The sequence below is a fragment of the Linepithema humile genome, chromosome 2 (genome assembly GCF_040581485.1).
Source record: "Linepithema humile isolate Giens D197 chromosome 2, Lhum_UNIL_v1.0, whole genome shotgun sequence".
Classification (NCBI taxonomy): domain Eukaryota; kingdom Metazoa; phylum Arthropoda; class Insecta; order Hymenoptera; family Formicidae; genus Linepithema; species Linepithema humile.
Window position 1 is genome coordinate 13,982,551 of NC_090129.1, and position 12,575 is coordinate 13,995,125.

The 12,575-nt window shown below is 33.7% G+C and overlaps 1 protein-coding gene and 1 pseudogene across 1 annotated transcript; both read right to left on the bottom strand.

Moving 5' to 3' along the window:
* Positions 1–98: 98 nt before the first annotated feature.
* On the bottom strand, positions 99–927 carry LOC136998173 (ATP-dependent DNA helicase PIF1-like; the record flags this gene model as incomplete). The annotated part of the gene is made up of 1 exon (XM_067350591.1): positions 99–927. A coding segment is annotated over one exon (717 nt), but the record flags the coding sequence as incomplete, so codon positions are not given.
* Positions 928–1,396: 469 nt separating this feature from the next.
* Positions 1,397–3,241, bottom strand: LOC136998171 (uncharacterized; annotated as a pseudogene).
* Positions 3,242–12,575: the final 9,334 nt, after the last annotated feature.

Sequence of the window (12,575 nt, forward strand, 5' to 3'; positions counted from 1 at the left end):
GTCCTAAAAACGTCTAAAATTGCGTCCAGGTGTACTAAAAAACGTCTTAAAGGTCGTTTTAATTGACGTCTTTAAGACATGACTTAAGGAGGTCGAAAATCGGGACATAAGACTACCTTAGGACGACTTAAAGTCGTATTTTTGACAGATTTTAAAGACGTCCAAGCTATTTTAGGACGACTATGAGACTACTTTAAGACGTCAAAATGTTCACTGGGTAGCTTCTTCACTAGCTACTACAGATGAAGGGTCAAAATTAATTAAATGCAACCCATCTAAAGATGTTACTCGTGACAATGCAACATAAATTTGGCCGCGACTAAATACAGAATTACCTATGTCCATAATAGCATTCTGCAAACTCAGTCCTTGGCTTTTATGAACAGTAATTCCATAACTCAAACACAATGGAAATTGTTTTCTAATAACATATGCTTTCTCCATCAACGCAAATTTAACACTTACTCTTTCAATAAAATATTCTAAACCTGATGGTAAAAGAAGCTTGATCTTTTCTACATAACCGGTAGACATATCTTGTACAATTGAAATGACTTTAGCAATTGTACCGTTTACAAGACCCAAACTAGCATCAATATTACGCCTTATCATTACTTTTGCCTCACTTTTTATAGCAATTTGTTTCGAAAGCCCAGCTGTTTTAGAATTATCATCATCATTATTTTCCAACACTTTTAATACTTTCTTTTTTATATATGGAATACATTCGATTGTATCTTCAGCAATTAATAATATTTCTTTCGAAGCAAAACGACTTAACATTGCAGCATTTAAAACATCACACATATGACAAGTGGGCAATAAACAAACGGTGTCTGATGGCAAATTATTAATAAAATTACATAATTTATTTAATCTAAACTCGAAGGAATCTTCTTTAAAAGATATTCTTCTATTGGTAATTGTTTACTATCACTGCCTCACCTCCGACTTTGATCCAATTAGGCTCTTTCGACGCGTTTTTTTTTTTTTTTAAACTTTTTCCTCTCGCAAAATTGTCGCTCTCCTCCGCGAGACGAGATATTTAGCGTCAAAGTTGACGACTTTCCAGGTTAAGAAACCTGTCATTTCGACGAATTGCAGCAACATGAATATGTGCTGCGGTCACGCGCGCATGCGTACTAATAGAATTGTGCACGAAATACAAATATTTTCGATAATCATTAATTGTAAGTCGCAAACCCACGTTAAGTAGTATAATTATGAACCTTGCTTTGCGTAGACACAGGGTATTCCGCCCCCCCCTCCGGGGGGGCGGACCCCCTGTGTAAAATAAAAATAATAAAACTTTCGTGCGTATTCCAGAGCGGCATAGATTGCTTGATCTATCAAACTAGCTTTAACATTATATATTTTTGTGCAATCTAAACTAGTTTTAGCATTAAAGTAGCTTTAGATTGTACAAAAATATATAATGCTAAAGCTAGTTTGATAGATCAAGCAATCTATGCCGCTCTGGAATACGCACGAAAGTTTTATTATTTTTATTTTACACAGGGGGTCCGCCCCCCCTCCGGGGGGGCGGAATACCCTGTGTCTACGCAAAGCAAAGTTCATAATTATACTACTTAACGTGGGTTTGCGATTTACAATTAATGATTATCGAAAATATATTTTATATTTCGTGCACAATTCTATTAGTACGCATGCGCGCGTGACCACAGCACATATCCATTTCATCGAAGTGACAGGTTCTTAAACTGGAAAGTCGTCAACTTTGACGCTAAATATCTCGTCTCGCGGAGGAGAGCGACAATTTTGCGAGAGGAAAAAGTTTTTTAAAAAAAAAAAACGCGTCGAAAGAGCCTAATTGGATCAAAATCGGAGGTGAGGCAGTGATAGTAAACAATTACCCTTCTATTTTCTAGAATTTCATAATCAGACTTTGTTAATAAACCAATACGAATTCTTGACAGTAATTCACGATAAGACGCATCTTCCTGCTGGCGCATATTAATTGTCAATTCATCGTAATCAAATAATGTAGTCCACAAATTCACATTCCCTAGGCAACCGATATATTTATCAATTTTTCCTTTTGACAAATCTACAAAGACAGAATCTTCATGTACAGGAGGTAATTGAAGCAAATCTCCAAACAGAAGAATATGTTTTTTACCAAACCAACCATCATCGCAATCATTAGAATCAAATATTTCAGACAATCGAAGATGTATGTACATTAGAGTCAAATTAGATATCATCGATACTTCATCAATTACAAAAAGAATAACATCACTAAGCTCCGCTCGTAAAAGTTTTAACACATGATCAGACAATCGTTTATATTTAGGAGTATTACCATGTTCAACAGGTAATTAAAGCAATCTATGAACTGTCAAACCATCTATATTAAATGCTGCTATGCCAGTAGGTGCTGCTACAGCAGTATCTTTTTTTAGATTTTGTTTTATCCAACATTTAATAGTTTTAATTAAATAACTTTTTCCAGTACCACCTTCTCCACTAACATATAATCGCAATATTGAATTATCTGACCCTACAGTGGTAATAACTCTGTCGAATACTCTTTTTTGATCCATATTTAATTTCGCTATCATTTCTGATATATCGATTTCTTGAATATTCTTATCACCGAGATCCTTAAAATCTTGCATCGCTTCACCAGCTTCTATATTTTGAACACCTATTGGATTGTCAGGATCATCCTGTGACTCATGTTGTTTTTGTACTTCATCTAAATATTGCTGAACTAACTCTTTAGCAATTTCAAATGCTTTTTGCAATTCTTCTAGTTTTTTATGATATTGTAATGCTTCCATTAAATATGGTTTTACCTTGTGAAATGATTCTGCATAAGTATCACATCCATTTCTAAGTTCTTCTAATTCTCTCCACGGTTTGAACAGAAGTAATAATGAAAAGAAATACTTTTCCGGTTGTGTATTAACATTATATCTACACTCACCCGAAAAAAAAGCGGTACACTGAAAATGTGGGAAAAATTCATCAAATTTCAACTGACGATAACTTCGTAAATAATAAAGATAGAAAGTTCTATAAAATATGGAAATGAAGCTAAAAATCTCTACTTTAAGAATCAATTTATTTCAATGTTGCAAAATAAATTTATTGAAAATGGCGGATGACAAAGCGCGAGCATGCAAAATTGAAAAATAATGGTTCGAGTTTGCGACGGTGCACGGTATAAACAAAAAATTGTAGCTTATTGGGATCAAAAGCGTACGAAAGTACAGAGTCTCCTCTTTAAAATGCTTTTTTATGCATCTCGATACGATAATTTTTCGCCGAGAGATTCGCATTTGAAGAAAAAGGCAGATTCTTACTTCAAATGCGAATCTCTCAGCGAAAAATCATCGTATCGAGATGCATAAAAAAGCATTTTAAAGAGGAAACTCTGTACTTTCGTACGCTTTTGATCCCAATAAGCTACAATTTTTTGTTTATACCGTGCACCGTCGCAAACTCGAACCATTATTTTTCAATCAATTGTTTTGCATCCGAAGGAGATGTCTGCAGATCTTTTGTGATTTCTCCGCCCTGACTTTTTGTTTATGCTCGACCGCACATTGCGAGAAAAGTGCTTGATTTCTGCGATGAAGTTGGCATAAATCGACTCGAATGGCCAGCAATGAGTCCAGATTTAAATACCATTGAACACCTATGGGACAATATTAACAGAAAAGTACGAAATCATATACCTGCTCCTCAGTCATTGCCAGAACTTCGAAGAGTTCTTGAAATAGAGTGGAATGACATTACGCAGTCTGAAATTAGAACATTAATAAGGAGTATACCTCGTCGCATGAATGAGGTAATACGCGCACGAGGAGGTCATACCCATTATTAATATACGCGCGCGCACACGCAATTGTACACGCACCACCGGGAGGGTTTGGAGTCGTTAAATATCGTGGACCTGACGAGCCATGAGGTCCTTATCCCAGTGGTGCACGCACACACACACACACACGGGATCAGATTTCTGCCACGTCCACGCCGTTGATCCTGGGTAACGCTAAAAGCAGAATTGACACTTACAACCGTAAGAAGAGTTTGGAGTTTTAAAATACCGCGGAGCTGATGACCACGGAATTCTTATTCTTGCAATTCGGTCTGGTTCAAAATTGAATATCTCGGCACGTAATACAGCTAGCAGGATTTTTTAAAAACCATTTTAAAAGTTTGGATGTCTAGTGTTCGAAAATTCATAACGCAATAATGTGCAACAATTTTCTCCAAAATGGCGGATGACAAAGCAAAAGCATGCGAAATTGAAAAATAATGGTTCGAGTTTGCGACGGTGCACGGTATAAACAAAAAATTGTAGCTTATTGGGATCAAAAGCGTACGAAAGTACAGAGTCTCCTCTTTAAAATGCTTTTTTATGCATCTTGATACGATGATTTTTCGCTGAGAGATTCGCATTTGAAGTAAGAATCTGCCTTTTTCTTCAAATGCGAATCTCTCGGCGAAAAATCATCGTATCGAGATGCATAAAAAAGCATTTTAAAGAGGAGACTCTGTACTTTCGTACGCTTTTGATCCCAATAAGCTACAATTTTTTGTTTATACCGTGCACCGTCGCAAACTCGAACCATTATTTTTCAATTTTGCATGCTCGCGCTTTGTCATCCGCCATTTTCAATAAATTTATTTTGCAACATTGAAATAAATTGATTCTTAAAGTAGAGATTTTTAGCTTCATTTCCATATTTTATAGAACTTTCTATCTTTATTATTTACGAAGTTATCGTCAGTTGAAATTTGATGAATTTTTCCCACATTTTCAGTGTACCGCTTTTTTTTCGGGTGAGTGTATATATGTAGAAATAAGAATAAAGATAAGAATTTAATCAGAAAGTGATGCAAGTAATATGTTTTAGTTATTTTTCAATAATCATATTAAAATTAACATATTTATTTAATTTTAGAATATTATTCTTACTTGTTCGTAAAACATAAATTGCAATTACCTTTCATGCTTTGAATAATGAAATCTGAATTAAAATCTGATTTGATGTAGAAATAATTATTTAAATATTTTGTTTAAAATAGAAATAAGAATAAAGATAAGAATTTAATCAGAAAGAGCGATGCAAGTGATGATATTCTACACCAAAATTTTACATTTGCAATAGAAGTTAAGTAAATTGCGCAATAATTGAATGTTGTCATCACAATTGTTAAATATTCAACAGACTGGAGATGATGTATCAAAATAAGTCCACAGCATGTTATCCATATATTTTTAACTTGTTTTTATATCGGCATAGTCGATAAAAATGTGTAGTTTTCATGGTGCTTGATGGAAATATTAAAGCTTGATTTAAATACCGGCTTCTAATATGAAAATAGTTCTCTTGCTCTTATTACTTTGTTTAATCTGTTTTATTTTAAATGTATGATTAATATAAAATTATTATCACAATTTGATTAAAAATTTAATTATATTAACTTACATTTTGTCTTTTTTTGTGACTATCTAGAAAGATTTGGAAATATCTCCGTCATCTAATATATATTATATGTCGGAATGCCATATCATTTCCCATTTAAAGCCTCTGCAAGAATAATTTCTTGATTAAATTCTTGATTAAAAATAAACATATACATTTGCAACACATTCTATTTAACTTCTATATACGAAAAATAAAGATTATATAATATGAGAGGTTATATGGAATTTTATGAGCAACATAATTTGTCCATAATTTTTTTGGTTCTAAATAATAAAATATTTTAGTTATATTTATACTTAAACTTACATAATATCATAACGGGACATTCTAAATGGCATAGAATGTGTTTGATGATGAACGACAAATATGTCTGCCATGCAATAATATAACCGTCTGTAAAGCGAGACATGATCGTAAATAATATCTTCTTCCCTGAAAAGTGTTTTCAAGTATAACTACCGTGTCTCTTGATACTCCTTCTTTCTCATACACTTTTTTACTTATTCTCTTGATACTCCTTTCTCATACACTTATTTCACTTATAATACACTTATAACGAATTTTAAAGATGTATCAAAATAAGCGTGGCTTTGGTGGCGCTACAGTCACAGATCTGTGACTATAGCGCCACCAACACAAACCCAACTACTAACATCACTATAGCCATCTACTGTGAAAAATGTTCATTGTACATCCTAGAAATTAAGATAATATTTTTGACATTTCGACTTTGGACTTTTATATATTTATTTATAGAGCACGTAGAGCAAAAACAAGCATACTTTTCTTATATATTTTGGGTATGCGCTATCGATTGAGACTATTATCAACTCGATCGGCCCAGGCATTATTGAGTTCCGATAATCTCGGCTCTCTGGGCTCTTCGGGCTCGCGTAAAGATACACGTCGGTCTTGCGCTGCGCGTGAACTTGGCGCGAGACACTACCGTGTCTCTTGATTTTTCTATTAAAACAGCTGAATACGAAAACAGCAATCTTAACACACTTCTTCCGTCTTCGTCTGTTTCAAGATTTTGCGTTTATTCACTCGCACGTCTCACGGTCAATTCTGTATACATCTATAAAATATAATTCCTAATATCAAAACACAATGCTCACTTTCTTGGTTGTTACCGTCGGTTACAGTCCAGTAAAAATCTTTGAAAATCTTTGTTGAATACGTATATTTATTTTCCCAGTGCTATAATTATTATAATAATTATAATTTAATATTTTACGAGACATTGTTTCGCTGCCTGTTGCTGTTTGAAGAAGATATTATAGCCGTAACTAGTGAGATATAAATTATATTTCTTTTTTCTTTTATTATATTTTTTAAAATGTTTTATTATTATATAGTTTTTTAATTATTGGCGCATTGGCAAACGAAACTGGAGTCTTAAAGTCCTGTTACTTTATACTTGCAAGTAAATATTTTATTTATATTTTATATTTTATATGCATTTGTAATATTTTCGTGTTCAGACAGTTAACTCGTACTGCAGGGATTCCGACTGCGATCGTGCATTTCAAATTATTCTATATTATTCTCTAACTTCTATTTTTTACTATAAAAATGAGTGACAAGGCAAAAAATACACGTAAACGAAGTTTTTCGGAATCTTGGCTTCAAGATGATCGTTTCAAACCTTGGATTCGTAAAGTATCATCGGACGAAAGTCTTTTTTATTGTATTGTTACGTTCCCGTAGAACGTAATGGATCGGCCGATCAATTTGAGAATAATGTTCACTCACTCGAAAGACTCACACACACGAAATAAAGAACACTTCTTAACGAATTGAGAACTTTAATAGAACTTATTTACAATCTTTGCAACCAAAACCGATAAATACAAGAGAACTGTCAATACGCGTCCGCACAATTTGACAGCTCCTCCGAAACTAAACTGACAAACGTTGTTTACAAACAAGCGTCTCCTTAGAAACGAATCTTCTACTCTTTCTATAAGACTGACAGACTAACGTTATTTACAAATAAGCGTCTCCCTGGAGACGAATCTTCTGCTCTCAATGAGACGAAATACAGGGACGCAACACTATCCCCCTCGTCTTCAGATTGTCGTCCCGACATTCTAATTCATTTTTTGGATCTTCAATTAAACTCCTAGCTCTCTTCTAGCTTGAGTTTAAATTTCTTGATCCATCGATGTCCAAGTCTTTAATAAGCTTCTCTGCCCTACCCTGAGCTGCTGCTACAGGTTACCAGGCAACTTATTTCCTCTGACTTAATCGATTTTTAAAATCTTTGTATGTTCTTCGTGAAGCTTCGGACAAGAGGGGGGTATTCACCGTGGTCCCATCGTCTTAAAAGACTCCTCAAGTCCCTGCCTCGGCATTTGCCCTGCGGCTCACGGGAAAACCACGGCTCAAAAACCGTGAGCGAGACAGTCTTCGTCAAATTCGTCGTCAACTTCTTATAGAATCACTTCAGTTTCCATTTTCATTTCATTCTTTCTAAAATAAATAAATAAGAACGATCAAAACAAGTAACTTATTCAATAAAAAGAAAACAATTACTATCAATACAGAATTTATCTTTTATAAAAAGGAGCTAATCTATCAGCATGGACAACTTTCTGTCTGTGTCTGTTAGATTTTTGAATTCTAAATACAACATCACTAAGTTTATTAATTACTTTATAAGGACCCTCCCAATGATTTTGTAATTTAGGTGCTTTTCCTTTAACTCTACGAGGATTATAAAACCACACATCTTGACCTTCTTCAAAATTAATTTGTCGAGCTTTCTGATCATAACGAGCTTTAGTACGAAGTGAACGAAAATTCAAACGTTGACGAGTTTCTCTATGAACTTCCTCTAATTTATCTTTTAATTTTTGAACATAATTTTCAACTAAAATCTCTTTTTCTTGAACTGGAAGACTTCCACGCAATAAATCTAATGGCAAACGTAAATCTTGAGCAAAATATAATTCAGAAGGAGAAAGACCAGTAGTTTCATGTTTTGAAGATCTATAAGCTAATAAATACATGGGAATCCACTTATCCCAATCTCTCTGATTTTCAGAAATAAATTTAGCTAAATAATTCAAGATAGTTTGATGATGACGTTCAACTTGACCATCAGATTGTGGATGTAAGGCAGTAGTCCTTGTTTTCTTAATTCCAAGTAATCGTGTCATTTCCTGAAAAATCTGCGATTCAAAACTTCTTCCTTGATCTGAATGTACTTCCAAAGGAACACCATGACGAGAAACAACCTCATTAACAAAAGTCTCTGCTATAGTTTTAGCTCTGATATTGCTTAATGGAAGAGCTTCAACCCATTTTGTAAAGCAATCAATAATAACCAAAAGATATCTATTTCCTGACGTAGTAGAAGGAAGAGGACCAAGTATATCCATTTGAACCCTCTCAAAAGGAGAACTTGAATTATAAATTTGTAAAGGAGATCTCCCTTTTTCAGAAGGACCTTTTCTAGCCACACAAATCTTACAAGAACGACACCAATTTTCCACATCAGTTTTACAAGTAGCCCAATAAAAACGTTTCCGAATTCTCTCTAGAGTTTTGTTAACTCCAAAATGTCCACCATATTTAGAATCATGAGCCATTTCCAAAATTTGATTAACACTTTTTTTAGGAATTATAATTTGAAAAATGACAGATTTTGAATTTGGAGCTTCCCATTTTTTAAATAAAACTCCGTCTTTTAAAATTAAAGCATCCCAATAAGATAAATAAATTTTTGCTGAAACTTCTTGTAAAATTAATTCTTGACGAAAAGGACGTCTACCCAATTCTTTTCCTTGAATTAAACACGAAATAATTGAATCCTCTAACTGTTTCTTGCGCCAGTCTTCTAGATCATCTCCTCCTAAAATTATTCGTACAACAGAGTTTTCCTTTAACTCGACTTTTGTGCAATAAGTACATCCTGACTCGGCACAAGGTCGTCTTGATAAACCACCCGCATTTTGATGAAGCCTTCCTTTCCGATGAATAATTTCAAATTCATATTGTTGTAGTTTTTCTAACCAACGAGCAAGTTGTCCTTCTAATTCCTTAAAAGACATCAACCAACGTAGAGAAACATGATCTGTTCGAATCAGAAATTTTTTTCCATATAAATAATGACGAAAAGATTTTATTGAATCAACAATAGCTAATAACTCACGACGAGTTACACAATAATTTCTTTCCGTTTTACTTAATACTCGACTATAATAGGCTATAACTTTTTCACTTCCATCCTGAATTTGTGACAAAACAGCTCCTATTCCATGGTTTGAAGCATCAGTATCGAGTACAAATTGTCCTTTCTCCTTAGGAAAAGATAAAATAGGCGAAGCAATCATTTTTTCTTTCAATTCTTCAAAAGCTTTTTGACAAGAAAAAGTCCAGTCAAATCTAACTTGTTTTTCTGTAAGAAGAAATAAAGGTTTTGCTATTAAAGAAAATCCTTTAACAAACTTCCTGTAATAAGAGCAAAACCCTAAGAAACTTCGCACTTGTTTCTTTGTTTGAGGAACAGGCCAATTCTTTACCACAGAAATCTTTTCCGGATCTGTAGTGATTCCTTTTTTTGAAACTATATGCCCAAGATATTTAACTTGTCTGCCAAAAAGAACACACTTCTTTGGATTTATTTTAAGATTAGCCTCACGAAAATGAAGAAATACTATTCTTAAATTATTCAACATTTCCTCAAAGGTTCTACTAAATACAATGACATCATCTAAATACACTAAACAAATTTTGGATAAAATTTTTTTAAGAACCCTTTCCATCAAACGTTCAAAAGTTGCAGGAGCGTTACACAAACCAAATGGCATCACTGTAAATTGCCATAAACCCTTTCCTATAGAAAACGCAGTTTTCTCTTTATCTTGCGGGTTAATTTTTGTTTGCCAATATCCACTCTTTAAATCTAAAGTGGAAAACCAAGAATTTCCAGCTAACTGATCTAATATGTCTTCAATTCGTGGAAGAGGATAAGAATCTTTGATAGTTAAAGAATTCAATTTTCTATAATCAACACAAAATCTTAACGTTCCGTCTTTTTTTTTTACTAAAACCACAGGAGAAATCCAAGGGCTTTGCGATTCTTCAATTACTCCTTGAGATTTCATTTCTTGAATTATTTTATCAACTTCTTGTCTAAGATGAATGGGAATTCGTCGAGGTGTTTGTTTAATAGATGTGTTTTCTTTTAAATTAATATTATGTTTTACAATATCACAATTTCCTGCAACTATCTCTTCAGAGAATAAATCTTCAAATTCTCCTAAAAATTCTGCAAAAACTTTTCTCTGATTAAAATTTAAATTTTCGGAATTTTCCTCAAAAAGTTTCTCTAATTTTTCAGGTATCTTTCCAGAAGACTCAATTCGTGAACAAGAAAATTGTTTATTTTGAGATCTTTCCCGAAAGCAAATTCAAAAATTCCTTCTAAATTAATTTTTTCAAGAAAATCAGCTCCTAAAATACAATCGTCTGAAATCTCAGCAACTAACATTGGAAAATTTAAAGAATATTTCCCTAATTCCACCTTTATAACAACTTTGGAATACACTTCCACCGTTTCTCCCGTCGGATATTTTAGAAAATAATTTTCTAAATTCATCTGCCGACAAATTTTTCCAACAAATCTTTTATTTACAATTGAAATATCAGAACCTGTATCTACCAAAAAATTACAAATTAATCCATTAATTTTCCCTTTATAATGGAAAAGATTTTTTTTAATTCTATTCATAGAAATTTTTTTAAAAATAATTTTCGAGGAATTCTTTCTTTCAGCCGAGTTTACCCCGTTTAACTCGACTATTCCTTGTTTCCCTCTTTAATTAAAGTAGGGCATTCTGATCGAAAATGCCCTTGTTCACCACATTGCCAGCATTCTCTCCTTGATTCGAAATCTTTCTTTTGAAATTTTTCACTAAATTTATTTTTTTTAACAAAATTACCTCTTCTATTTTCTATTTTCTTTTCAGAATTTTTATCATTTTCTACAAATTCAAATTTATCTTTTTCAAAATCTTTTTTCAAAAAATTATTTCTTTCATCTTTTCTTTTTGAGAAGCTATTTTCCTGAATAGCTTTAATAGCCATCGCTCTTTCCATAGCTATCTTTAACGATGTCACTCCTTCTAATTGAAGGGTACGTTTGATAAAACCGTCTGACAATGCAGTGATAAACTGAGCGCAAGCTATTTTATCCCTTATTTCTTTTGTACATTCGGGATAAGCCATACGCGATAATCATTCTATATCCGCGTCTAATGTTGTTAAACTTTCAGAAAATTTTTGTTTACGATTAGTAAACTGAATATAAAAAGTTTGAGCCAAATGTCCTTCCCCGTAACATAATTCTAATTTTGATTTCAAGTCTTCGAATCGCAAATTTTCTAATTCAAAGACCCCATCCAAAATAGAACGCGCTTTGCCTCTTAAACTAGTCGCTAATGCAACCGTTTTAACTGACTCAGTCCAAGAATTTGCTTGAGCAATCAAATCAAATTGAATTAAAAATTCCTGCAAAGGAACACTTCCATCGTAATTGTCCGGTTTTAATTTATAACCTAAATCTGAATTTTCAATATTTAATCTATTTTGCGACGCGGAACTCTCTCTCTGATTCCTAATTTCGCTATTTCGTGACGCGGAACTCTCTCCCTGATTCCTAATTTCGCTATTTCGTGACACGGAACTCTCTCCTTGATTCCTAATTTCGCTATTATTAAAACGACTTAGCTGGACTATATCTTGTTCCAAACGATGCAGTTCTGTCCGTATCTGCTCCTGTTCAACTCGTCGTTCCTCTCGGAGTTGTCCTAGCTCCTCCAGGATTGTACGCAGCATTTCCGACTCAGCCGAAACCACTGCCGTTTCATTTGACACCGCCGCAGCTTGAGTACGCGTCCTCCTTGGTGAATGGACTGTGGACATGTCGTTCGCCGATCCCGGACGAGCCCCCAAAATGTTACGTTCCCGTAGAACGTAATGGATCGGCCGATCAATTTGAGAATAATGTTCACTCACTCGAAAGACTCACACACACGAAATAAAGAACACTTCTTAACGAATTGAGAACTTTAATAGAACTTATTTACAATCTTTGCAACC